The sequence below is a fragment of the Ovis aries genome, chromosome 6, assembly GCF_016772045.2.
Source record: "Ovis aries strain OAR_USU_Benz2616 breed Rambouillet chromosome 6, ARS-UI_Ramb_v3.0, whole genome shotgun sequence".
In the NCBI taxonomy this organism is placed as follows: domain Eukaryota; kingdom Metazoa; phylum Chordata; class Mammalia; order Artiodactyla; family Bovidae; genus Ovis; species Ovis aries.
The window spans coordinates 26,696,632-26,723,048 of record NC_056059.1 but is presented as its reverse complement, the minus strand read 5'-3'; the positions used below and the strand labels follow the sequence as shown (position 1 = coordinate 26,723,048).

At 39.3% G+C, this 26,417-nt stretch overlaps 1 protein-coding gene across 7 annotated transcripts in view; it reads left to right on the top strand.

Annotated features, from left to right (window-relative positions):
- Window positions 1-18,035, top strand: part of RAP1GDS1 (Rap1 GTPase-GDP dissociation stimulator 1) — a 154,630-nt gene extending 136,595 nt beyond the window's left edge. For 4 of the 7 annotated variants that reach the window (XM_027970869.3, XM_004009686.6, XM_012179650.5 and 1 more), the window contains 6 exons: window positions 688-822; window positions 2,209-2,334; window positions 3,068-3,207; window positions 5,119-5,245; window positions 9,663-9,791; window positions 16,270-18,035. In XM_027970869.3, the coding sequence (XP_027826670.1) occupies window positions 688-822; window positions 2,209-2,334; window positions 3,068-3,207; window positions 5,119-5,245; window positions 9,663-9,791; window positions 16,270-16,397 (785 nt within the window). In that variant the 3' untranslated portion in view covers window positions 16,398-18,035. The remainder of the gene's footprint in view (window positions 1-687; window positions 823-2,208; window positions 2,335-3,067; window positions 3,208-5,118; window positions 5,246-9,662; window positions 9,792-16,269) is intronic. The other 3 variants (XM_060416868.1, XM_060416867.1, XM_012179649.5) reach the window with 1 other exon arrangement.
- The last annotated feature ends 8,382 nt before the right edge of the window (window positions 18,036-26,417 follow it).

Genomic DNA, 26,417 nt, shown 5'->3' with positions numbered 1-26,417 from the left:
ACAATGGAGTATTGTTCAGCCATTAAAAAGAATTCATTTGAATCAGTTCTGATGAGATGGATGAAACTGGAGCCGATTATATGGAGTGAAGTAAGCCAGAAAGAAAAACACCAATACAGTATACTAACACATATATATGGAATTTATAAAGATGGTAATGATAACCCTGTATGCGAGACAGCAAAAGAGACACAGATGTATAGAATGGACTTTTGGACTCTGATGGAGAGGGAGCGGGTGGGATGATTCGGGAGAAGGGTACTGAAACATGTATACTATCATGTAAGAAACGAATTGCCAGTCTATGTTCGATACAGGATACAGGATGCTTGGGGCTGGTGCTCGGGAATGATCCAGAGAGATGATATGGGGTAGGTGGGAGGGGGGTCCAGGATTGGGAACTCATGTACACCCGTGGCGGATTCATGTCAGTGTATGGCAAAACCAATACAGTATTGTAAAGCAAAGTAAAGTAAAAATAAAAATTAAAAAAGAATCTTATAATCACACTTCTCACTCAGTAAACAAACAAAAATCTCGTAAGTCTGCTGTGAGAAAGAGATGGAATTCATTTTATTTTTCTGTAGCTCCATTTTCCTTAATGTAGATAATGGGCTGGCATGAGTATTACAAAATATTTATAAATATTTGTAAAGAGGGGAAAAAATGTTTTCTGTTGTTATTTAGATGGAAATTGTATCCATATGGTAGACAATGGAATTGTAGAAAAACTTATGGATTTATTGGACAGACATGTAGAAGATGGAAACGTAACTGTTCAGCATGCAGCGCTAAGTGCCCTCAGAAACCTAGCCATCCCAGGTAAGTCGTAAGAATGGGAGCCAACTGTGTAAGAGATAAAATCTATTGTTTTGGAAAGATATTTACTTTATGTGATTTGTGGACCTACCCTGACCAAGAAAAGAAAAAATCATAGTCTTCAGATTGCTTACATTTTTCTTACTAATAAATGGAGATTATATGTTAAAGAAGCTTTCTGAGACTACACAAGCACAATCTTCCTTTTTCAGATTATTCAAATATTCTATTACGTTTTGTGAACTCCCAGATTTTCATCATACTGTATAGTTAAGATTTTTAAAGCATCTTCAGTTGAGGTAAGATAATGATATCAATTCATAGAATCCCCTAAAGATGACTTTTAAGAATTTTTTTCCCCTACAAGCAGACGTGACATTTTTTTCCTTTTGGACTTTTTGTATTGGGCTATAGCCAGTTAGCAGTGTTGTGCTAGTTTCGGTGAACAGAAAAGGGACTCGGCCATACATATACATGTGTCCATTCTCCCCCAAAACCCACTCACATCCAAGCTGCCACATAACACTGAGCAAAGTTCCATGTGCCATACAGTAGGTCCTTGTTGGTTATCCATTTTAAATATAGCAGTGGGTACAGACATACAGTTTTTTTTTAACTAGCCTTAATGTGCCTTTTTGGATTACTAGTCTTTCAAAATAACATTATCATGGGAAATAATACAGGATATAGTTAAAACTATCCTGTTATTCTACTTTCTAATGGTAAGTTTCTGGTTAGGTAAAAATAGTATAACATATGAAAATGCAATCTATATAAAATTGTTTCATGTAGCAGATTAAGGTTGCTTATTAATGTCTATAATATCTATATTAACACACTTGAGTCAAGGATAGAGGTAAAAAGAGACATTTATTAAAGTTGAAGAATCATGCTTTTTGTAAATATGAAGACAACATTGTCAGATTTCCTTTACAAATTATTAGCTTTTTTAATTAGATTTGAAAAGCCAGTAAATGTGATTTCATATGTTGTGCTTCTATCACTTAAGTCCAGTTCAGTCGCTCAGTTGTGTCCGACTCTTTGCGACCCCATGAATCGCAGCACGCCAGCCCTCCCTGTCCATCACCATCTCCCGGAGTTCACTCAGACTCACGTCCATCGAGTCAGTGATGCCATCCAGCCATCTCATCCTCTGTCGTCCCCTTTTCCTCCTGCCCCTAATCCCTCCTCAGAGGATATTTATCCCCCCGACCTAGCATTCCCAATCCCATTCTTAAAATTAACAGAAAAGTAATAGGATTGTTTTTAAGTAGAAAAATGTAACATGGAGCCTTAAAGCTAATAAGACACTCAAAAATTATATTGAATTGAATGATTATCATCAAAAATGCTAACATAATTTTAACCAGTCTCTCTGTCTCTCTCTAGTTGTAAATAAAGCAAAGATGTTATCAGCTGGAGTCACGGAGGCAGTTTTGAAATTCCTTAAATCTGAAATGCCCCCGGTTCAGTTCAAACTCTTGGGAACATTAAGAATGTTAATAGATGCACAAGGTAAGAGAAATTCTTTCCTAAGGTGTATGTTTTGTATGAAAAAGGACCTGTTTTTAGCTTTCATAATTATGTAATCATAGAGATAAGTAGCAAATAAAAGGCAAAAGAGATTGGTTTTAGATCCCTATTAATTAATTTCCATGTTTGTTATAATTGACTTTAAATGGAAATTATATTGTACTTCTCTTCATTTGTAGGTATAATCTAGGTTTTAGATTGATTTATTAACAGTTCTTGGAGGAATTTTTATGTTTTGGCATTTTCTATAGTGATTTTACTTTGTCTTCAAAATCATTGTTTCAATATAATGACAGTCAAAAAATTTAATTTGTTTTACAAACAGGGAGATCATGTTTCTGTTTACAGAAACAATGAAAACTAATCCTCGGAATGAGTTGTATTTATTTATTTCTAAATTCTAAACTTTATATGTATTGACTCCTTAGAGTACTGCTGAAAACTGTTTGGTACAGTTTTCCAGAGTACTAACAGACTACCAAGCTGAGCCAAAAGAGTATAAAGTTATTCCATTTTTTATAAAAGTCCATAACTTTATATAAAAAATCTCAATCCATTAGATGCAGAGTATTTTGTAGTTCTTATTTAACAAAATTGTTGTGTTCTGTTTTTTAGACCTGTAATTTTCCTTCACACTCTCACATCTTTAACTAGCTGTTTTAGTTGATTGCCTATTATTGATTCATTCCTTTGTGGTTTGCCTTCTTTCCTATAGCAGAAGCTGCTGAACAACTGGGAAAAAATGTTAAATTAGTGGAGCGTTTGGTAGAATGGTGTGAAGCCAAAGATCATGCTGGTGTGATGGGAGAGTCAAACAGACTGCTCTCTGCCCTCATACGACACAGTAAATCAAAAGTAAGTCTGAGGAAACCATCCATTTATTTATGAAACAGATTAAAAGAAGATGGCAAGAAAAAAATCTTAAACGTACTCCTTGTCTTGAGTAAATCTCCTTCATATAAATAATTGACTTCACCACAGTAGCTATCCAGCTGGTTGATCACAGGAATATTCCTCCCCATCACATGCTATCTCTGGGTGTCTTTCCCTGGAGCAAAAACAGCTGGTAACTTGGACCTTCCTACCACCTGTCTCACCTAGAGCAGCCTGAAAGCCCATCCATTTCATTGGCACCAGTACAGGACCAAGTGTATTGTTGACGAGATGGAAAGTATTGAGAAAGGATAGCAAAATTAACTCCTGTGGTCCTCCTTTTACCTCTTCTCCATCATAACTGTGCTCTCTTGGGCCCAGAGACAGTCACCAAAGGGGGGAGAGAAGTGGGCATTAAGATGAACTTTGTGCCCGGTTGATTCTGTAGAGAATTAAAACGCTCCCAAAGGATTTTAAGCAGCAGGGTGCCATTATTTGGTTTTCCTAGAAAGATGACTCTACGGCTTATTTACTAGGGGCAAGGAACACAAAGCTATTTCAAAAATATAGATGCAAGATGATGAAGGGCTGAACTAAGGATTTGGGTTGAGTAATTTGAAATTGCTGTTACTCGACCATTTTGACACAAAGAAATAAATAGCATATAGTTCAGCCTAATAGAAGCAGTGAGGATGGAAAAGAAGAGAAGGATTTGAGAAAGATGAGGGTGGTAGAATTGACAGAATTCAACATTGGGGTCAAAGGAGAAGGAGGTTTTAGAGAATTCCACGTTTGGGGCTTAGGACCAGGTGGGGTCATCATGTCATTCATCAAAATGAGAGACTATGGGAAGAACTGACATTCCAACTAACTTGCTTATTCCCAAATCACTCTTCTGTCCTTCTTGGAGTCTTTACCATAATTCTTTGCTCCATTCCATGAGGTCTCTTACCAGTGGTTTCGTTTAGGCAAACCATAATTCTGTTAACTAGATTAAATCAGACAGACATGTTTTGGCATCTGGATCTGGAACTCTCAGATTCCTGTTACATGTGGCGGTTAGGCCAACAAGAACTTGAGTTTGAACGCAACAAAACCCTAAGTGAGATGAAGACAAAAGTGAGTGCTAGAAATAAGTGTAGCCATTTCTTTTCATCTAGCCTTTGCTGTATACTTTTATGTGTGCTTTTCATGTAATAATTTTGTATAACAAAAACCTATGAGATAGACACTTACATTATCTCAAGTGAAATCTCTGCGATTCAGAGAGCTTTTGTAATTTGCTCAGAGTCAGTGAGATTTATTGAGTCTGGAGCCCACTGCCCCCTGCCACAGGAAAGGACAGAGTTGAAGGTACTGTGAGAAATTAGGGAGACAGAATTTTGGTTTAAGTTCTCCTCGAGTCCTGTTGTATGTAATCTTACTTTGTCAGATACAACAGAGGTTTTAAGACTAAATAGATACATGCATACATATATACATAAAAAGCGTCACCTGGTTCATCTGAAAGGCAGCCACCTGGTATTATATTAATAATAAAAATTTGAAAGGAACTTTTTATTATTATTATTCCAAGATTTATTCTGTTTTGTTGATCTCATGGTAGGTGAACATTTGGGTCTGTGGCACTTTTGTTTGTTAGCTTCTGGAACTCTCTTCCTTGGTATGAACTGCAGTGGTCTTTTTTGCTTAGGTAATTTAAGTTGTCATCTTTGAATTTATTTAAAGCTAAAAGCTTTTTCCTTCTCTTCTGTGAAGAAAAAAAAAATATGGTTAAATGTAATGATTCATAGGGAAACTGTCAGAAAACCACTCAACAGTGAATTGATTGATTGTAATGCAGTTTATGTTTAAAATTAAAGTTTATAATTTCATGATACTTATTTATTGTAGGATGTAATTAAAACCATTGTACAAAGTGGTGGCATCAAGCATCTAGTTACCATGGCAACTAGTGAACATGTAATAATGCAGAATGAAGCCCTTGTTGCTTTGGCACTAATAGCAGCTTTAGAATTGGGTAAGTACCCCAGTGACAAACTTATTTTCTCCTATTTTTATCTTGGATGAAAGGAAGCACAGGAGTGGAATAGAAGTCAGACAAAACCTTTGACTAGAAGCATTTTGCCAGTGTGTGTCTATACTATATCTGAGTATATGGAAAATCATACTCTATAAGATTGTCACCGTAGGTGTCCCTTTTGGTTGTCCTTTTGGTGACATTTTTAAGGCAATGCTTTAATGTTAGTTTGACTTTTAAATGATATCTCAAATTTTAGGCACTTAGGGAATTTCAGCAGGCCTCATGGGAAAATGAAATAATATTTAGAATACAATAGCAAGCTTAGCGTCAGCTGCTCTTCCAGCCACTGAGAGCCTCTTCTGTCTACACTGCTGATTCTGTCTCTTGCTGGTCTGGTCTCGGCCACCATGGTTCCTATTGCTTTACAGCATCACCTTCATTCTAAATGTTCACCTTTTATGTCACTCTTCTATGTATGTACACTCAGAATTCCCCCAAAGCAGAGTCTAAATGATTCAGTTAGTCTCTTCGTGGCAGCATCCCTGTTACTCAGAATTCTTCAGGAAAAGCTGACTCATAGACAAATAGTTTATGGGAGGCAACTTTGTGTCAGGAACCAAGCTCTGATACGTAGTCAGCTGGAGACAATGAAAGTCGGGTGGCCTGAGGTAAGACCTGAGGCTGCCTTACACAAGGAGGCCTGTAGACATAGTAGGCATGTCCTGTTCCGTCCAGAGATTCTCGGGTAAATGCTGTTAACTGGTCGCTTCAGTTCTAAGTGATGACTTACGTCCATAACTCTCACTGTGGGGAATTCTCAGGAAGGAGAAGCTAAAAGGCAAAAGTGGTATATCTTCCTCTAGTGTCAGATTTACTCAGATTTCAGGTATGAGAGATTTGAATTTTTTGTCCTCTTAACAGGTTATAAACTTTAAAACCATATATAATTTTAAAAAAAAATCATAGGATGTAAAAGTTTCTTGAATGTTAAAGCTAGAAAAGACTTCAAGCTTCCCAGGTGGCTCAGTGGTAAAGAATCTGCCTCCCAAAGGAGGAGATGCAGGAGGTGTGGGTTCCATCCCTGGGTTGGGAAGATCCCCTGGAGGAGGACATGGCAACCCGCTCCAGTATTCTAGCCTGGAAAATTTCATGGACAGAGGAGCCTGGGGGGCTACGGTCCATAGGGTCACAAAGAGTCAGATACAACTAAGCATGCACGCATGCACACACAAGACTTCAAGAAGATGTATGTCACTTGGGTCACTTACGTTAAAGATGCTGTGGAGGTCAGTGTGAGTCCTGGCCTAGCCTATGATTTCCTCCATGGGTAGGGGAGATGACTTTATCAGAAACTATGATGAAGAGGTGAGAATTGGTGAGGACACTGAATGCCAAAGAGAGTTCATGACTTGATTTCGTAAAATGGCTTACAGTGATGAAGCAATTTTAGAAGATCCTTGACCTACCAACCTGGGGTGAATCTGGTCTTGTGCCCTGCATTACTAGTATCTTCTAAATAGGCTTTAATTTTGCCTTCTTCTTAATAACTGAGCATTTGCCTAAGTCAGATTACTTTACCATAGAACTATATAAAATGATAATACATAATCACATTTGTTATCATTATCAGCTAGTGTTTCCTAGGCTCCTTGAGCCTAAGATTAAAAAGAAGGCCATACTACCTTTTTAATATATGACACACTTTGAAAACCATATTTTTCCAAACCTGTATCCTTTCAGGTTTTGAGATACGATTAAGGAATTATAAAATTTTTGTATGATAATAGTATTAAAGCAACATTTTAAAGAGTCCTTTTTTTGTTGTTTTTTTGGTAATTGTAAATTCACATGCAGTTAAAAGAGATAATAAAGATGCCTTTACAGTTTGCCCAGTTTTGCCCAGTGGTAACATTTTGCAAACCTAGTATAACATCCCAACCCCTGATAAAATTTACCTCTAGTTCAGACTTCCCCAGTTTTACTTGTACTCAATTTCTATTTATGTTAAATTCAGTTTGATCACCTGTGTAGATGTATATGAACAGTTCTAACTCCACAAGGATCCTCCATTCATAAGGACACTCATCTGCCTCCTACCCTCCTAATCCCTAGAAACCACTAACCTACCCTTCATTTCTAAATTTTTTTTTTCATTTCAGAAATTTATGAATGGAATCGTATATGACCTTTTGAAATTGGCTTTTTTTCATCAGCGTAATTTCGTCATTGATGTGTGTCTATAGTTTATCCCTTCTCATTACTGAATAGCATTTTATGATTTGTATGTACCACGACTTGTTTAACCATTCACCTATTGAAGGACGTCTGGGCTGATTCTACTTTGGGACTTTTAAAAATAATGCTGCAAAGAACATTCATGTATAGGATTTTATGTAAACACAAATTTTCATTTTTCTGGATAAATGCCTAGGAGTTATAACTGCTAGGTTGTATGATAACGGCATATTTGATTTTTTAAGAAATAACAAACTGTTTATGAGAGTGGCTCTGGAAAACATTACATTCCTGCCAGCACTGTATAACTGACCTAGTTTTCTCTTTACCCTCACCAATATTTAATATTATCCCTAATTTTTAAAACTACAGACATTGAACATCTTTATGTACTTCTTTTCCATCTTATATATTCCTTGGTGAAATACCTGTGTCTTTTGCCAATTTTCTAATTTTTTTTTAAACTATTGACTTTTAAGGATTATTTGTGTCCTGAAAGTCCTGTAGTTTTACATTTAAGTCTGTGATCCTTTTTTAGTTAATATCTATATAAAATGTGAGATTTGGGTCAGGGTTTCTTTTTTTTTTTCTTTTTTCCTTGCTTATGGATCTACTTGCCCCAGCACCATTTGTTGAAAAGGCTGTCTTTCCTCCTCTGAATTGATTTCGTCAAAAATCGGTTGAGCATATTTCTGTGGATCTGCTTCCAGGATCTTCTTTCAGTTCCTTTGTCCTATGTGTCTGTCTCTCTACCAACACCACACTGTCTTGATAACTGTACCTATGTAGTGATCTTCATATCAAGTAGAGAAATTCCTCCCACTTTATTCTTCTTTATCAAGATTGTTTACCTCTTTTAGGACCTGTGGTTTCCCACACAGATTTTAGTATAAGCTTACCTATTTTCTCTAGAAAATCCTATTGGGATTTTGATAGGATTTGCAGGGTACCGTTCTCTTAAAGATACATTTTAGAATACATATAGAGGAACTTATGTGACTATAGGATTTGCTCCAAAATACCTTGGAGTGGGTGAGAATAGGTGGATAAGAAGAGAGACAGAGAATACACAATTGGCCATAATAATTTAATTTTTTTTTAACACCAAAAACATTTTGTATTGAGGTATAACTAATTAACAAAGTTGTGATAGTGTCAGGTGAATAGGGAGGGGACTCAGCCATACATATACATGTATCCGTTCTCCCCCAAATCCCCCTCACATCCAGGCTGGCGCATAACATTGAGCAGAGTTCCATATGCTATAGAATAGGTCCTTGTTGGTTATCCATTTTAAATATCACAGTGTGTACACGACTTTCCCAGAGTTCTAAACTATCCCTTCCCCCTGGCAACCATGAGTTTGTTTTCTAAGTCTGTGAGTCTCTTTGTGTTTTGTAAGTAAATTCATTTGTATCATTTTGTTTTAGATTCCACGTAAAGGGATGTCGTACGCTATTTCTCCTTCTCTGTCTGACTGACTTCATTCAGTATGGCACTCTCTAGGTCCATCCATGTTGCTACAAATGGCCTTATTTCATTCCTGTTAATGGCGGGGTAATATTCCATTGTGTGTGTGTATATATACACCGCATCTTCTTTATCCATTCCTCTGTGGATGGACATTGAGGTTGTTTCCGTGTCTTGGCTATTGTAAAGAGTGCTGCAATGAACGTTGGGGTGCATGTGTCTTTTGGGGCCATGCTTTTCTCCGGATATATGCCCCAGGAGTTGGGATTGCAGGGTCATAGGGTAGTTCTATTTTTAGCTTTCTAAGGAGCCTCCATACTGTTCTCCATCATGGCTCTACTGATTTACATTCCCACCAACAGTCCAGGGTTCCCTTCTCTCCGCACCCTCTCCAGCATTTGTTGTTTGTGGATTTTTTGATGGTGGCCATTCTGACAGGTGTGAGGTGATATCTCACTGTGGTTTTGGTTCCCATTTCTCTGATAACTAGCGATGTTGAACATCTTTTCATATGCCTATTTGGTCATGATAATTTTTGAAGATGGTGACAGTACATAGTCTTATCTATCATACCATCTTTTCTGCTTATCAGTTCCTTTCAGAAGGTTTGACATGATCATTTTCTAAAAGGGGAAGCAGTGTTTAGCCAGACTGTACCAGGTTTATACCCAGTGAATATAACTGATGCTTTAATTATTTCATGTTCCAGGTACTGCTGAGAAAGACCTAGAAAGTGCTCAACTTGTACAGATCTTGCACAGGCTGCTAGCAGATGAGAGAAGTGCTCCTGAAATCAAGTACAATTCCATGGTCCTGATCTGTGCTCTCATGGGATCTGGTACGTGTTTCCTCTGTCATTTGATATTCATCAACATATGGTTGACATTAAATATAAAATAATAGTAAATGGTGGCTTTGGGTTTTAAAAGCATTAAAAATTTATGGAAGATATAGGGTTACATTTACATTGCAAATACTTTCAAAAGATTCTTAGTAATAAAAATTATATAGCACACTATAGGTAAAAGTCAGTTAAGAAATTAATAGGTTTAAGTTTCATTAACCCTAAAATATTATTTTATATAAAGAACAAGTTCTGATTTTGTGTACCATGATATCAGCTAAGTAATTGGTTCAAGAGATTGGCATATCTTGGTATATCTTTCATGGACACTGGAGAAGGACATGCATCCTGCTGTTACTGAGTGGTGAGTGTTATAAATGTAAGATCCTTTTGCTTGGCAGTGGTGTTTCTATTGATATACTCTTGCTGATTTTCTACTATTTCTGTCAATTATTGAGAGAGCGGTGTTGAAGTTTCCAGCTGTAAATGTTGATCTGTCTTTACCTCCCTTCAGTTCTATCAGGTTTTGCTTCATATATTTTGCAGCTCTCTTGGTAGGTGCATCACCTTTAGGATCACTGTGCCTTCCTAGAGAATTTACCTTTTCATCCATATGTAACATTTCTCCCTGTCTCTGGTAGTAATCTTTGCTCTGAAGTCTATGTGATATTAATATAGCTACTCCTACTTTCTTTTGAATAACATTCACTTGGTTCTTTCCTACCCTTTTAGATTCAGTCTGCTGTATCTTGTATTTGAAGTGTAGGCAGCGTGTTTTTAGGTCATGTGTTTTTAATCCACTCTATCATCCACTACCCTTTTTTTTTTTTTTAATGCTTGAGGATTACATAATTTCATCCAGAGTTGGTTGTCAGTATCATTACTACCATTTGTTAGACAAGGAAGCCAAGACTGTGAAGGAAATAAGCACCACATTGCAGTGGTGCTGGGTGAGGAGTGGTGAATGTCAGTAGTCCTGTCTGGTTAGCAACTTCCAAGGTGATGGTAACAGCCAAGATGGTGGGCAGTAGAGGCGGGTGAGTATCAGGAAAGCCTCTCTGGAATTGAGCCTTGATGGGCAGGGTTGAGTTTCTAGATGGACTTTTTTGTGCATACACCAAGGGTGGATCTGTCTCTTGGGATAGGGTCACCTCATCCAGGTACAAAACCAGAATGGTGGTTTACCCCTTTATAATGAGAAGTATGACTGCCACTGAGCTCAGAACACCGCAGATGCATGTCTGGTGAATTGACTCCTTCAGGGCAGACAGGCGCCAAGGGCCGCTTGATGAGCTTTGATCAGAACAAGGAGAGTTAACTGAGGGGACTGTGTAATGGCATCAGGTCCGTGTGGCTTTCTCTGCAGCTGTGTCAGCTGTGCTAAAGGAGCTGGAATCACGGAATCCCTTGGCTTGGGCGCCGTCTCTTTGGATGTTGCTGACGTGGCTCTTGTCTGCATCGCCCATGTTAGTGTTTTCTGTTGTGTTCTGCTATACTGACTAATGCCGCAGTATTCCTCTGCTTTGGGTAATTGCTGATATTTTCCATACATCCTGCTTGGGCAACCCCCCAGATGTTACAGTTTTCCTTAAAAAGAGCGCATCCATTCTCAATTGGACCAATAAATAAAATAAATGGTCAAGAGGCTCTTGTGTTAAGTCTTTAGTTAGTTAGAGAGTATTGTCTTTGGGTATTTTCTGAATTTTCTTTTCTATTTTTGTTCTGTTAGACAAAAATAAAAATATTATTTGCTTTACTGGTAAGTTTGTTTTTTTGTAATATGAAATCCAAGTTGGAGAACAGTGGGGGAAAAAGTGTGTGTTGCTTAATCAGTAAGCAAAAATCATTTACTGTTTCTTTATATTTTTTTTATTACTGTAGTTTTTAATATTTAAACTAAAAAAAAAAAAAATTTGCCCATTCCTCCAACCCCCAATCCCTGCCCCTTGTAACCACCAATCTGTTCTCCGTATCTAATGAACTTGGTATTTAGATTCCACATATAAGAGAGATCGTGTGGTATTTTATCTTTCTTTGTCTCATTTCACTTAGAATAGTCCCTCAAGGTCCAGCCATATTGTCATAAATGGCAAGATTTTATTCTTTTTCATGGCTGAATAGTATTCCATTGTACAAACACACCATCATTTCTTTACTCATTCATCTATCCTTGGACACTCACATTGCTGCTGTATCTTGGTTTTTGTAAATAATGCTGCAGTAAGCATGGAGGTGCTGGTGCGTGTGTCTTTTCAATTTAGTGATAGTTCCCCTTTATGCACTTAGAACCACATGAGTGTTGTTATAATTTTTGTTTTCAAGCATCAAACATAATCCAGAAAACGCTTGAGAAAAGGAAAGCTATTGTATTATCTGTGTCTTTGCTATATCTGTTCTTTCTTTCTGATGTTCCAAGATTGCTTTTTTAAAAAAAAACATTCTCTTCCTGTTTAAATAATCTCCTTTAGCCATTATTTTAAGTTAGGTCTGCTTGTAACAAATTCTCATTTCGTTTATAATTCCTCACTTATTCATTTTCTTTGAGCATATCTTGATTTCCTCTTCATTTCTAAAAATATTTTCTCTGTATAGAATTCTAGGTTGACAGTTCTTTTCTTTCAAAACTTGAAAATGTTGTGCCACTTTCTTCAGGCCTCCGTGGTTTCTTATGAGAAACCCATCATCTCCGGGTTTGTTTTTCCCTTGTAGATAAGGTGTCATTTGTGACCTAAGAGTTTCTTTTGTTAATAGTTTTCAAAAGTTTGATTATACTTTGCCTTGGCGTGAATTTCTCTGGGATTATCCTATGTAAGGTTTGTTCAGCTTCTTGACTGTATAGGCTTTTTGTCTTTTGCTAAATTTGGAAAGTCCTTAATCATATTTCTTCAGGTACTTTTTCAGTCCCACCCTATTCCTCTTGTCCTTCAAGGCCTCTCATGACACAAATGTGAGCTGTTTAGTTATATCCCTCAAGGCTCTGAAGTTTTGTTCATTTTTTTTTTCCCCAGCTTATCACCTCTCTTTTGTTCAGATTGGGTAATTTGTATTGCTTTGTCTTACAGTTCACTGATTATTTCTTCCGTCTTTTCCATTCTGTTCTTGAGCCTATCAAGCTATTTATTGCAGCCACTGTGGAAAAGAGTACAGTGTCTCTTCAAAAAAATTAAACAGAATTATTATATGACCTAGCAATTCTACTTCTGTGTATATATGCAATATACATATACATGTATATAGTTCTGAGTTCCAAAAATTTCTGTTCTTTATATCATCTGTTTCCTAGCTGATATCATTTGTTTCAAGCATGTTCATGATTGTTCGGATATTTTTTAATGTAAAATATACATGTAATTTGCCATTTGAACCATTTTAAGTGTAGAGTCCAATAGATTAAGTTCATTCTTATCTCTGTGCAGTCATCCCTATCATTCTCCTCCAGGCCTTTTTCTTCTTTCCAAACTGAAAGTCTATACACTTCAAACAATAACTCCCTAGCCACCCCTCTCCCCAGCTTTTAGCAACCACAGTTTTATTTTCTATCTTTATGAATTTGACTATTCTTTGTACCCTGTGTAAATGGAACCAGACAATATTTTTTCTTTTGTGTCTGGCTTATTTTCCCTTAGCATGCTATTTTCACGGCTCATCTCTGTGTAGCGTGTCAGAACTCCATTCTTTCTTAAGGCTTTGTTTATCCATTCACCCAGTCAGTGGGCATTTGGATTCTTTTCACCTTTTGGCTGTTGTAATGCCGCTCGGAACATAGGTACACAAATACGAGTTCCTTCTTTCAGTTAGTTTGCATACATATACAAAAGGGGAATTGCTAGGCCGTACAGCAATTCTGTGTTTAATTTTTGAGGAAACACTGTACTCTTTTCCACAGTGGCTGCACCATTTTTACATTCCCACCAGAAGCGCACGTAGATTCCCGTTTATACATCCTCACTGATACGCTCTTCTGTCTTGAGAGCCATCCTAATGGGTGTCAGGTATTAACTTAACTGTAATTTTGATTTGCTTTTCCCTAATGATTAGTGATGTTGGGGATCTTTAGTTGCTCATTGGCCATTTGTATACCTTATCTTCTTGATGAAATGTTTATTCAAATCCTTTTGCCTATTTTTTATTTGGGTTGTTTCTTGTTGGTTGTTGAAGTTCTTTATATGTCCTGTATATTATATCCTTATTGGACATATGATTCACACATATTTTCACCTGTTTCAAGAATTGCCTTTTCACCGTCGTGTCCTTTGACACCCAGAAGTTTTTGATTTTGATGAAGTCCAGTTTCTCTTTTTCCTTTTGTTGCCTAGGTTTTTAAGTTTTTTAGTTTTAAGTTTCTTAGAGTTTTAGCTCTTATGTTCAGGTCTCTGATCTATTATGACTTAATTTTGGTATTGTGATGTAAGATGGGTTTGTTTTATATGGCCCTTATTATGTTGAGGTCTGTTCCCTCTATGCCCACTTTCTGGAGAGTTTTTATCATAAATAGGTCTTGAATTTTGTCAAAAGCTTCTTTATCTAGTGAGATGATCATATGGTTTTTATCCTTTAATTTGTTGTGTTGCATCCCTGGGATAAATCCCACTTGATCATGATGTATGATCTTTTTAATGTATTGAGTTTTTTTTTAATGTATTGAATTTGTGTTTGTTCTTTAATTTTTTTTAAAATATAGTTGACATACAATATTATCTTCAGGTATACAACATAGCAATTCAACATTTATATATATATAAATTTATATATATTCATTGTTATGAATTGATCACCACTATAAGTCTAATAAACCATCTGTCACCATACAAAATTAATGCAATATCATTGACTATATTCCCTATAGTGTACATTACATACCCCTGACTTAATCATTATTATACTCCAATATAAAAAAAAATTTTAACAGTGTTGTGACAGTTTCAGGTAAACCTTTTACTGTATTGTTGGATTTGGTTTGCTAATATTTTGTTGAGGATTTTTGTGTCTGTGATCATCAGTGATACAGGCCTGTAAATTTCTTTTTTGGTGATATCTTTGGTTTTGGTATCAGGCATGATGGCTTCATAGAATGTTTGAGAGTGTTCCTGTTGATTTTTTGGACTAGTTTAAGAAAGATAGGTGTTAACTTTTCTCTAAATACTTGATAGAATTCACCTGTGAAGCCATCTGGTCCTGGACTTTTGTTGGGAGGTTTTTAATCATATTTTCCATTTCATCACTTGTGACTATACCAGGAAGAAATGGAAAATATAAACAGACCAGTCTTGGGAGATTGTACCTAAGAATTTGTCCATTTCTTCTAGGCTGTCCATTTTATTGGTATATAGTTTCTTGTAGTGGTCTCATGATCCTTTGTATTTCTGTGGTGTCTATTATAATCTTTTTCATTTTAAATTTTATTGATTTGAGCCTTCTCCATTTTTCTTGACAAGTCTGGCTAAAGGTTTATCAATTTTTATCTTTTCAAAGAAGCTTTCTGTTTCCTTCATCTCTGTCACATTTATTTCTGCTAAGTCTTTCTTTCTTCCCACTGACTTTGGGTTTTTGTTCTTCTTTCTCTAGTTGCATTAGATGCAAATAGATTGAGATTTTTCTTGTTTCCTGAGGTAAGATCGTATCGCAGTAAACTTCCCTCAGAACTGATTTTGCTGTGTCCCATAGGTTTTGGATTATTTGCTTTTGTTTTCATTTGTCTCTAGGTATTTCTTTTTTAAATTTCCTCTTTGATTTCTTCAGTGAGCTAGTGGTTGTTTGATACCATATTGTTCAGCTTCCACATGTGTGTGTTTTACAGTTTTTCCTGTAGTTAGTTTCCAGTCTCATTGCATTGTGTCAGAAAAGATACTTGATATGATTTCACGATTCTTAAATTTACCAGGCTCACTGTGTGGCCCAACATGGGGTCAGTCCTGGAGAATGTTCCGTGTGCACTTGAAAGTGTTTTCTGCTGCTTTTGGATGGAATGCTCTAGAAATATCAAGTATTTCAAAATCTATTCTGAGTATTGCTACTCCAGCTGGTCTTATACCTCAGTTTTATCAAAATAAACACACCAGTTTGAGGAATGCTAATTACATAAAACTTATGGCCTTGAGAGGAATCCTGTATTGTACTGTAATTGAAGTTAAATAGAGCAAGAGAAAGAAGAAGATAGGAACTCTGAAAAGGAGTCTACCATCACAGAAATTTGTTGAAAGGAGGTGAGGTGTAACTTTTAACTGGAGGATGATTGCTTTACAGTGTTGTGTTGGGTTCCGCTGTACAGCAACATGAATCGGTTGTAAGTATGCATGTTTCCCCTCCCTCTGGAGAGGTAAAGCCTTTTCATTTGCCACAAAATTTAAAACATCTGTTTTTATAACAGCATCATTTAACCAAGCATTCTGGGTATATGCTTTGGGTAGTGTGTATAGTAAGAGCAGAACACGCTAATGGAAGCATACCTGTTGTCCTGTTTTTTGTCTTCCAGAATCCCTGCACAAGAAAGTTCAGGATCTGGCCTTTCTAGACGTTGTGTCTAAACTTCGCAGTCATGAGAACAAAAGCGTCGCTCAGCAGGCCTCTCTCACAGAGCAGAGACTGGCTGTGGAGAGCTGAGAACTGCCCCTCCCCGACACTCCTCTCATTTCCCCTTTGTCCTCCATCCAGCTGCCTCTTCGGCCTCATCCTCTTCCACATCACTTGTGCATGCGTGTAACGTTCCAATGCCAACCGAAGAACTGCTGTAGGTACCTGCCCAATAAGATTTCTAAACCCATTAGTTAGTGTGAACATGAATTTGTCAAGAACCAGTCTCCACCCATAACTGTTTTCTTGTATTCCTGTTGCTTGAGCTCCATTAAGTAGGATGTGCATGTTGTAGTCCTGTGATGACGTAAACTTGGTACTACACAGTGACTTGCTCCTCACCCTTGGTAAACTGCATACTAACGTGCTGGTAAATTGGAAACAAGTGAGAACGCAGCAGGATCTGATTAGCTCATGAACGATGGGATTGAATCGTAAAAATAGCTCCATTTATTGGTGCTTGGAAAGCACAGTGACCAAAAAACCTGTATGGCTGCTTATTTGTTAGTCTTACCTACTAATGTCAAATCCGTGGTACCTAGAGTTAAATAAAGTCCAACGCTCTCACTCTTTACCCTATGGTTTCTTCTTCTTCCTTTGTAGTCTCTTGAAACTGCCACAAACTTGCAAGACTTCCTGAGGTTTTTTTAATTTCATATTTAATTGGCCATCATCAGTAGCCTGATGCTGAAAACATTTGTAGTTTTCAACATAAAACTTAAGGGGTTGAAGAATATTATACATCTTGTTTTTTGCCTGTATTTTAGATTTTGGTATATGTACAGTTTCACCTCAGAATTTCTTCCATCAGTTAATATTGTCCAGCACACGTCTTTAAAAATCACTTGGCATTTGTTTTCAGCTGAGAAATTTGAGTATAGCTCATTGGAGAATGGATTTTGTTTTTTATCATCCAGCTTGAGAGCCAGAAGTTTCCTCAGTCTTAGCCCTTTTAAATTTTATGTGAGACATACGCAGGACACAAAGTTTCAGAAATGTTTGTCTAAAGAAAGGAAGCAGGTTATAAAAGCCATAGCAGCCAGTCCAGTTCATTCTGCAGATGGCCTCATCCTCGTAGCTGTTCGCACTTCCCACCTCTGCTTTTCACAGAGAACTTCAGTAGATCTTAAAGCCTAATGGAAAAGTGACAGTGCCAAGACTCAAGATGAGAAGACCCCCTTGGCAAAATGTAGTATACTCTTCACTGCCACTACCACTACCACCACCACCACACGGGTTTTTAGAGCTTTGAAACTCAATCTTTGTAAATTAGTCAGAACACCCCTGTGACATACCTGCCTTCTCCGTATGCTTAAGTTTGACGAATACTAGCTGAAAGGTAAGGCGGGCTCCTTGCTCTCCAACACTGATGCTGCACACCTCTGGGGGGTGCTCGAAGATGGACTTCTGACTCTGAAATAGCTATCATTCAAGAACGTTAAAACCCCAGTGGAGGTAAAAGAACCTTTTGACTGACTTCCCTTTGATATCCAAGAAAAGGAAGATTATTGTGAGTGCTTATGCTACATTTACTGTAAGAATGATCTTGTTCATTGTCTCCTCCTGGGCTGGATAGTGGACTGTATTTTAGGTTTTGAAAGATATCTATAATGTTGCATAAGAGGCTGTCCATATTAATAACTAAATAAATAGTATATCAAACTGTAATGGCATCATTTGCTTTATTTGTATATTGTACTTCTATTTCCAGCTCCTAGAATAGTACCTGCTGATCTCTGGTGCTCAGTAGGTATTCACTGAGTGACTCCCTACTTCCATGAAACTTCCAGAGTGCCTGAACTATTTCTAGATATATAGAGAAATTGAGATGTAGTTATTTGTCTGACTTCAAGGAATTTTTCTTTCTTTTTTGATAGTAGGATGTCTCTACTGAAAAGCATTATACAGAAAACCTCAGAACAAAAGCATCCAAAAATCATGGATTTGAAAAAAGACCCTAAACGGGCCAGCTGCCAGCAATCAAGTTGCTGATATGCTAGGAACTCTCATCTTCGGCAAAACGAAATGCAATTCAAATCACCAGTTGTTCTACAGAGAGACCAGAGGCTGTGCCCTTAGGATGACAGGGCTTCACCAAACTCAGGATGTGCTGCTATGCGGTGGGTGGGAGCCCACAGACCATACCATCCCTCTCCCACTACTTAGCTTTAGATTCCACCTTTACATTAGTTTGCTGCTCGTAAGAGTGCATTCTGACGGAAAGATGGGAGGTGCCACACAATAAAGCTTTTATTGCCAGTTTGTGCCAGGACTGGAGCACAGATGAAAAGCAAAAAGGCCAGAACTTAGAGGGGAGATGTCTGAGTGACGTGCACTGGAATGTCCTCCCTTCCTCCCTCCCGGCCCTGTTAGCTCCTTGGAATCTTGCTAACCACCCCACCCAGAGTGAACCCATACTGTGCTCAAAGCAAAATTGATTAAATACTGGCCCACAACCCTGTGTTTTCCTTGATAAAATATGCTTTGAGCATACTCTGATAACAGTGGAGATGTGGAACAAAGTTTTTCAGTTCTAAAACAATTTCCTCTTGGGTGCAACAGGATGCTCTTGGATATAAGGATTAGTTTGAATTGTTCTGAAAAACCCTGCATGTGAACATTTCAAAAAGAAGTACTCTTTGGTATCATCCGAAGGCTTATTATCTAACTCTGCTGAACATAACGGGTGAAGCTGTCTATTACTTAGGTGAGCATTATCCTTTGTATCCAACTGTTACTAGAATCAGTATGCTTAAAAGACACTGCTTAATGTGAGGAAGCCGTACATTTGAATTATACAAGTGTCTGTTAAAAAAACAGTGATAATTTGGGGTGAATCTTCATGGCTATAACCAGGAAAATTGAGGGGTTTTCCCACAGATATGGTCTATTAGTTTATGTACTTATATGCCATATAGCTTCATAGATAGGTTTTAAAGGTGTGTCTAAAATGTTGAAATAGCTATTTTAAAAAGTGTGGTAAGTGGAAGGAGTAAGGTCTCTGGATACTGTCTCTCCTGTAGTGACATCCTGGTTCTGTTACATACTGGCTGTGTGACCCTCACCACGTTACTTAAACTCTCTGGGCCTGTTTTCTTATTGCATTTAATAATCTCTACTTTCTAGAGTTTTTCTGACAATTGAAACTTTTAAAGAGGTTGACATTGAGGCTGGAGGAAACTGGCATCTCGTGGCCTAAACTATACTCTTATTAGTTTCTGGAGAAGGAAATGGCAACCCACTCCTATATTCTTGGCCTGGGAAATCCCATGGACAGAGGAGCCTGGCGGGCTACTGTCCATGGGGTCACAAAAGAGACACAACTTAGCAACTAAAAACAATTCATAGTCTCAGGAGCACCCAGTTATCCTCCATGTGGAATGCATAACCCCTTACCTCCTTCCTGAAACGAAGATGGCCAGGTGGGCAGAGCAGGCCTTGAGCATAGCTCCCCACTGTAGTATTTCCTCTTTCTGTCTCAGATTTCTTCATCTGTAAAGTGGGAATCACAGCACTAGCTCAGTGATATTAGCTTCTGTTAGCAGAATTACTAAATCAATATAATTAAAGCTGTAGTACTATGAGTTTTTTCTCAATATAGAAACAAAACAATCCCCCTTTCCCATTTTCAGTGCTGCCAATTGTTTATATATACAATATACCTTTTTAATATACATACTTCGTGTTCTTAGATATAATTGCTGTGTGCTTTGCATAACGGTTTATGGTAGCTGTACCCTGAATCCTCTGATAGGATCCACCTATTTATCATTATGCTTCTCTGACTAGACAGAGTCCCTGTTTCAGGGGTAAGGTATTACTAGTTTCTTATTTACTGTATATGGTCAGCTACAGTATTTGAAAGAAAAAAATGAGCTTTGCATGGAATTTATGCTCCAGAGTTCAATAGTTCAGTTTATTTATTCTTTCTCAGTTGACTTTTTAAAGTTCATTATTTCCTTATCCTTATTCTGTTTGTTCCCAGAAAAACAAACCCTTTTACCAAATTGAGCTTTTCAGCCATGGCCATAGAGGTTGTAATCTAACAACATTTCAAAAAAATGGGCAATATGCATCTGTCTGCTATTTATAACACTAGAGAGACACTTAACATGGCAACGACTCATTTATATACTGGAACCAGTTATAATTGGACCAAACTTAAGCCGGGGAGGAACTGATGGCTGGGTTCTCCTGCCGTTTGTTTCCCGAGTCCCTGGCTTTTCTACGGCCTGATGTCACGTTTGTCCACAGAGAGATGGAGAGCCTCCCACTTCCTAAGCAAACTGGAGGATCAGGGTGATGTCATGAGCCATGCCCTCTTCTTCCAAGTGACTTAAATGAAATGGTTTCTCTCATCCCATAATTATTAATGCAGCTTTCAGGGAGTAAAACTGGCGCATGTTGGATGGCTGAATCATGGAAACAGGTTCAAAGGAGAAGTGATTTAATTGAAACACCATATACAACCTAAAAATCAAAGTTGGCTTTCTCCTTCACCCCCAACCTCAGAGCACATTCTTGGAATTTATCCATGACACAGAGATCTGTGGTTTTGCTGGTAGGCATGTGTGTAATCTTATATTAATCTGCTTAGCACTATAAAGGTAAAACCACATTCAGTGGTGTGTGAAATTTTATAGTGTTCAGTTGGTTTTGGTCACATAGATAGAGAATTTTCTTGTTTTGGGATTCAGTTTTAAGAAAATTAGTTGGGATTTTCAGTCTTCGTCAAGGAAGTTGAAAACCTAATCCTGTCATACTTTGAAGCTGCTTAGTGTCAAGTTTGGGATTTTTTCTTAAATAATTCAAAAAGATATTTTTTAGATTTCTGTTATCTTGAGATAAAACATTTTAAAGCTTTAAGCCAGATTTCCATATATAAATTTTAAATCCAACCACAGATCTTCTAAAATATAGGAATACTATATTATATAGTATTTATATAGTATAATACTATATTATATAGTATTCCTCAAAAAAAATAAAAGTAGAACTACACTATGATCCAGCAGTCCCCCTTCTGAGTATTAACCCAAAGAAAACAAAAACACTAATTTGAAAAGATACGTGCAGCCCTATGTTCAAGATACGGAAGCAATCTAAGTGTCAATCAATAGATGAATGGATGAGGAAGATAGTGTACACAGTTGTACCTCAATATCCACTGAGGACTGGTTCCAGGACCTGCCTTGAATACCCAACTCCACAGATGCTCAAGTACCACGGTCCCACGTCTGTGGAATCAACCGACCTTGAAGAGTGTAGTGCCAAAGCTTATACTGAAAAGACCCACATATAACTGGACCCATGCAGTTGAAACCTTAAGGTTTGACTATAATTTACGATGAGATATTAATCATAAAAAAGAGTGAAACGTTAGCATATGCAACACCATAGATGGATATAGATGGTATTTATGCCAGGTGAAGTAAGTCAAATACCATATGATTTCACGTACTGTGAAATTTAACAAACTTACAGAGAAAAAACTGGTGGTTGCCTCAAGGGAGAGGGGTGTGTAGTTGTGCAAAATAAGTGAAGGGGATTAAGAGCTACAAATTTCCAGTTACAACGTCAAGAATAACTTTGTATGATTATTAGACTTACCATGGTGATTATTTCATAATGTGTTAAAACATCAAACCACTATGTTGTACACCCGAAACTAACATACTGCACATCAACTGTACTTCAATTTTTTAACAATCTAATTTTCAAGTATCAGTTCAGTCGCTCAGTCGTGTCCGACTCTTTGCGACACCATGAACCGCAGCACGCCAGTCCTCCCTGTCCATCACCAACTCCCGGAGTTCACTCAGACTCGAGTCAGTGATGCCATCCAGCCCTCACCCTCTGTCGTCGCCTTCTTCTGCCCGCAATCCCTCCCAGCATCAGAGTCTTTTCCAGTGAGTCAGCTCTTCACATGAGGTGGCCAAAGTACTGGAACTTCAGCTTTAGCATCATTTTCAAGTATAGGTGACAGGTATTACTTACTATTGCAGTGTTCTTCTGTCATTTATTGAGTCCCAGGAGTCCTAAAGGAAAGAAACTCTAGCTGTACCCTCAGATTACTGTCAAAAATAAACTCCTATACAAATACTCACTCTGAATCTTATAGCCATATCTACTTTAACATAGGCCTCCCTTCTACCCAGATGGTGGGACTGGGGACAGGGCAGGGGGTGGTTTTTAATGGACTGTGTATTACACAGGATGGATCCAAGCCTGCTGAGACGCTGCCCTTGGGGTGTTCATACCTCAGATGAAAAACCCCTGCTTCTGTGAGGACATTTTACTGTGCCTTCCCACAGTCGCCATCACCCCACTACCAGGGCCGGAGGAGGTCAGCTGCCTTTGACCTTAACTGTACATCTGGACGTCACAACCTGAATTGCCAGGCCCTTACTCTAAAGTGCAGGCTTTGTCTGGTGCAGTCTTGGAAGGATGTCCTGGTGTGCTGTCCACAGCAGTGGCCCTGTGTGTGTATTTTATGTAGTCAAGGTGTTATGCCACATGTAGCTCTATGCCTTTTTTCCACTTATACAATAAGCATTTTTCCACATTACTAAGAACTCTGGTTCATAACTTCATTTTTAATAGCTGCATGTTCTTCAGCTATATGGATGTACCATAATTTACTTGGCCATTTTCTCACATCTGGACATTAAAGACGTATTTTCAGTTTAGAAAAGCAAACCCCAAGTGCTAAGTTGTGAACATTTACAGATGCTCAACTAAAAACTACCTCACCTGTCAGTCTCTCTGCCTTCTGCCCCTCATCCTCAGTTAAGAGCCACGTTCCTTTTCTTCTTCAAGGGCCCCTAGTTTCCCAGTGCAGCCTCTTTGCACTCTTCCTGACCCACTTGTACTTTTGGCACCTTTTGGACACTCTTGGCTCCCGCCCAGCCCTTCCTAGTCTCCTAAGGAAACCCACCACAAGGGGGAAAGAAGTGAAAGTTGTTCGGTCGTGTCTGACTCTGTGACCCCATGGACTTCTCCATGGCCAGAATACTGGAGTGGGTAGCCGTTCCCTTCTCCAGGGGACCTTCTAAACCCAGGGATCCAACCCAGGTCTCCTGAATTGCAGGCAGATTCTTCAGCAGCTGAGCCGCCAGGGACGCCCACCACAAGGGGGAGTGGGGTCACAAAGGTGGGGTGACTGCACCTCCCCCTCCTGATATCCAGGCCTTAAATCAATTCCACCCACTCATCCTTCAGCACCACCCCTGATATTAGAGAGGGCATGGAACACACCTCCCAGTACCCACTGGAGCTATAGCTAATGGAAGTCTAATTGCCTCTCAGCACTGCCATCCACCACACTCAACACAGACCTCTCACCATAGCCTGTGAACCGCCATTCTGATTGGTTCCCGGTGATGAACACTCTCCAGGCACCACTCACAAGGAGAGGAGGGAGAGCGGTAGAGGGCCTTCTTTCCCACAGGAATCCTCATTTCATCCTCCCAAGGCATCTGTGACCTGGCTGACCCATTTCTTCCTCAGAGATGGCAGACTGCGGGCCCTCATACATCTTTGTCTGGCCCACGTGGTATTTTGAAAAAAATAAGAAAATGAACAGCTGTAAACATGGAAAATCTGGATGAATCTGCACACCCACACTAATCCGGTTAACTGACTTTCCTTTTATAATGGGGAGAGCTGGCAGCCAGCCATTCTCTGTTCCAGGAGGGCAACGTGCGACTGTGACCCTGTGCCTCTGGACAGAGCATGCATCTCCAGCCTGTTCAAGTCCCCCACACCTGGCCCAGCTCCCCTCAACACCACAGCCCCTGGAAGCCCATGTGGCTTGACCCTGTGGAGACATCATGTGCCATCTGTCTGCTTCCAGAGCAGGAGTAAGGGGTGGGGATTTTTAGGGAGAGAAAAGCGGTGCCAAGGGAAAGGCCTTGTCAAACACGGGTCCAGACACTTGACCTAAGGGCGTTTTTATGACCTGTGCAAACTTGCATTGTTTTTAGCACCTCAGAAAAAAAGACGTTCTGAAGGCCAGTGACAGCTGCAGTCTGTCTGGTGTCAGGAATATGGAGACCCAGACAGCTGTCAGCCGTGCCCACACGTGTACCCACGCCATGCTGCTGACAGGAGGGTGCTGCTGCTGACCTCCTGTGCTCTCACACGGCTAGCAGCACCCAGAGGGCACTGCAGGAATTTAGAACATCCTTTCTCAGCTGGATCAGGAATGCAGCCCTTCTCCTGAGGCCCACAGTACCCTCCCCACCCCCTTTACCCCATGATTAAGTGGCTCTTATGGAATGGGGGACCCGCTAGCCAAGCAATTACTCTCTGTTCTTAGAGAAGTGCAGAATTCTAATAACCTGCCAAACTTCTGGGGTAACCTGATCAACCACAATTTCCTGTGGGTTCAATCCCTGAGTTAGGAATATACCCCAGAGGACGGCACAACAACCCACTCCAATATTCTTGCTGGAGAATCCCCATGGACAGGCTCCTGGTGGGCTACAATCCATAGGGTCACAGAGAGTCGGACACGACTGAAGCAACTTAGCAAGAATCAACCCTTCAGAAATAAGTCTCTTCATTTGAAAAGGCACATACAATTCAAAGTTTCAATCCACTCTCAGCCAAAACACCCATGAAGAGAAATAGCCTGCTGCTAAGTGTTTCCCTGGCATCACGCACAAAAGGAGAGCACGTTCCCCGTTTCCCCTGGAGTCGAGGAGTCCCGAGCCAGGTAAGTCTCCATGCCTCTGACCACCAGGAGTCATACAGATCAGGAGCTAAAGTGCAGCACAGCGCACAAATGGTCATCAAACCTTGTAAAACTTCCCTAGAGGCAACTAGCCCAGGATCAAAAAATGCCAGGGCTCCCCACCTTGAATATAATATCAATATTGAATATGAAAATAATATCAATAGGAGACACAAACAAAACCCTTCAGTTTCTGAGAAGATGAGGCAGAACATGGAAGAGGAAGAAGAAATCAATCAAGACTCAAAATCAGCGACAGGAACAGTGGACCTAAGCAAAGGCTGACATTGGTAAAACCAATAAATAAATAATATAGAGTCCCTGGTGGCTCTGACGGTAAAGAATCTGCCTGCAGTGAGGGAGACCTGGGTTCGATCCCTGGATTGGGAAGATCCCCTGGAGGAGGGCATGGCCACCCACTCCAGTCTTCTTGCATTGAAAACCCCATGGACAGAGGAGCCTGGCAGACTACAGCCCATGGGGTCGCAAAGAGTAGGACGCGACTGAGCGACTAAGCAGAGCACAGCAGATGCCAACGATTACATGTATAAGAACTGAATCACTTTGCTGTACACCTGAAACTAACACAACATTGTAAATCCACAAAAAAGAAGAAGGACATTTTGTCTTTGGGGCAGATATTGCAAGCGATTTACCCAACATCCAGCCACCCCTTCTGCCCTATTTACAGAACCCCAATTTTGTTCAGGGGGACAATGTACCAAGCTTAAAACGCTCCAGTTCTCCAACTTTCCAAGTGGGCATTACCCTTCTATAGAAGTTCATGGGGAGGGTGTCCGTTAGTGAATTAGGCAAAGACCTGCTAGAAGGCCTTTGGCCCTTTGCCTTTTTTTTTTTTTTTTCCTTTCTTTTCCCTCCCTCAAACCTCGACATGGGTCCCACTCTGGGACCTCACAAGCAGCCCTCTTGCAACCGTGAGATACAATCATGAGAATGCAAGCTTCCACATTAAGGACAGTGGAGCAGAAAGGTGGGAGCAGCCTAGATCCCTGGTAGCACTAATGAACCAAAGGCCATCTATGTACCGAAGCACCTCAGACAGGGCAGGAGACACACTTGCCTGCTTCAACCCCTAGAGCACGGTTCTCTGTTGTTTGGATCGGGATGAAATCTTGATGCACACGGCTAGTCACTAAAGCATCAAGGCCTTCCTAGAAAAACTTGTTGTGCTTACTGGCCATGCCACAGAACTCAGTGGATTGAAACAGCGGGGGCTACACACTCTAACCCTCAAAGTTCAGAAAACCCCCAAACAGCCTGACTTGCTGACCTAGCAGCCTGCCTCAGTACAG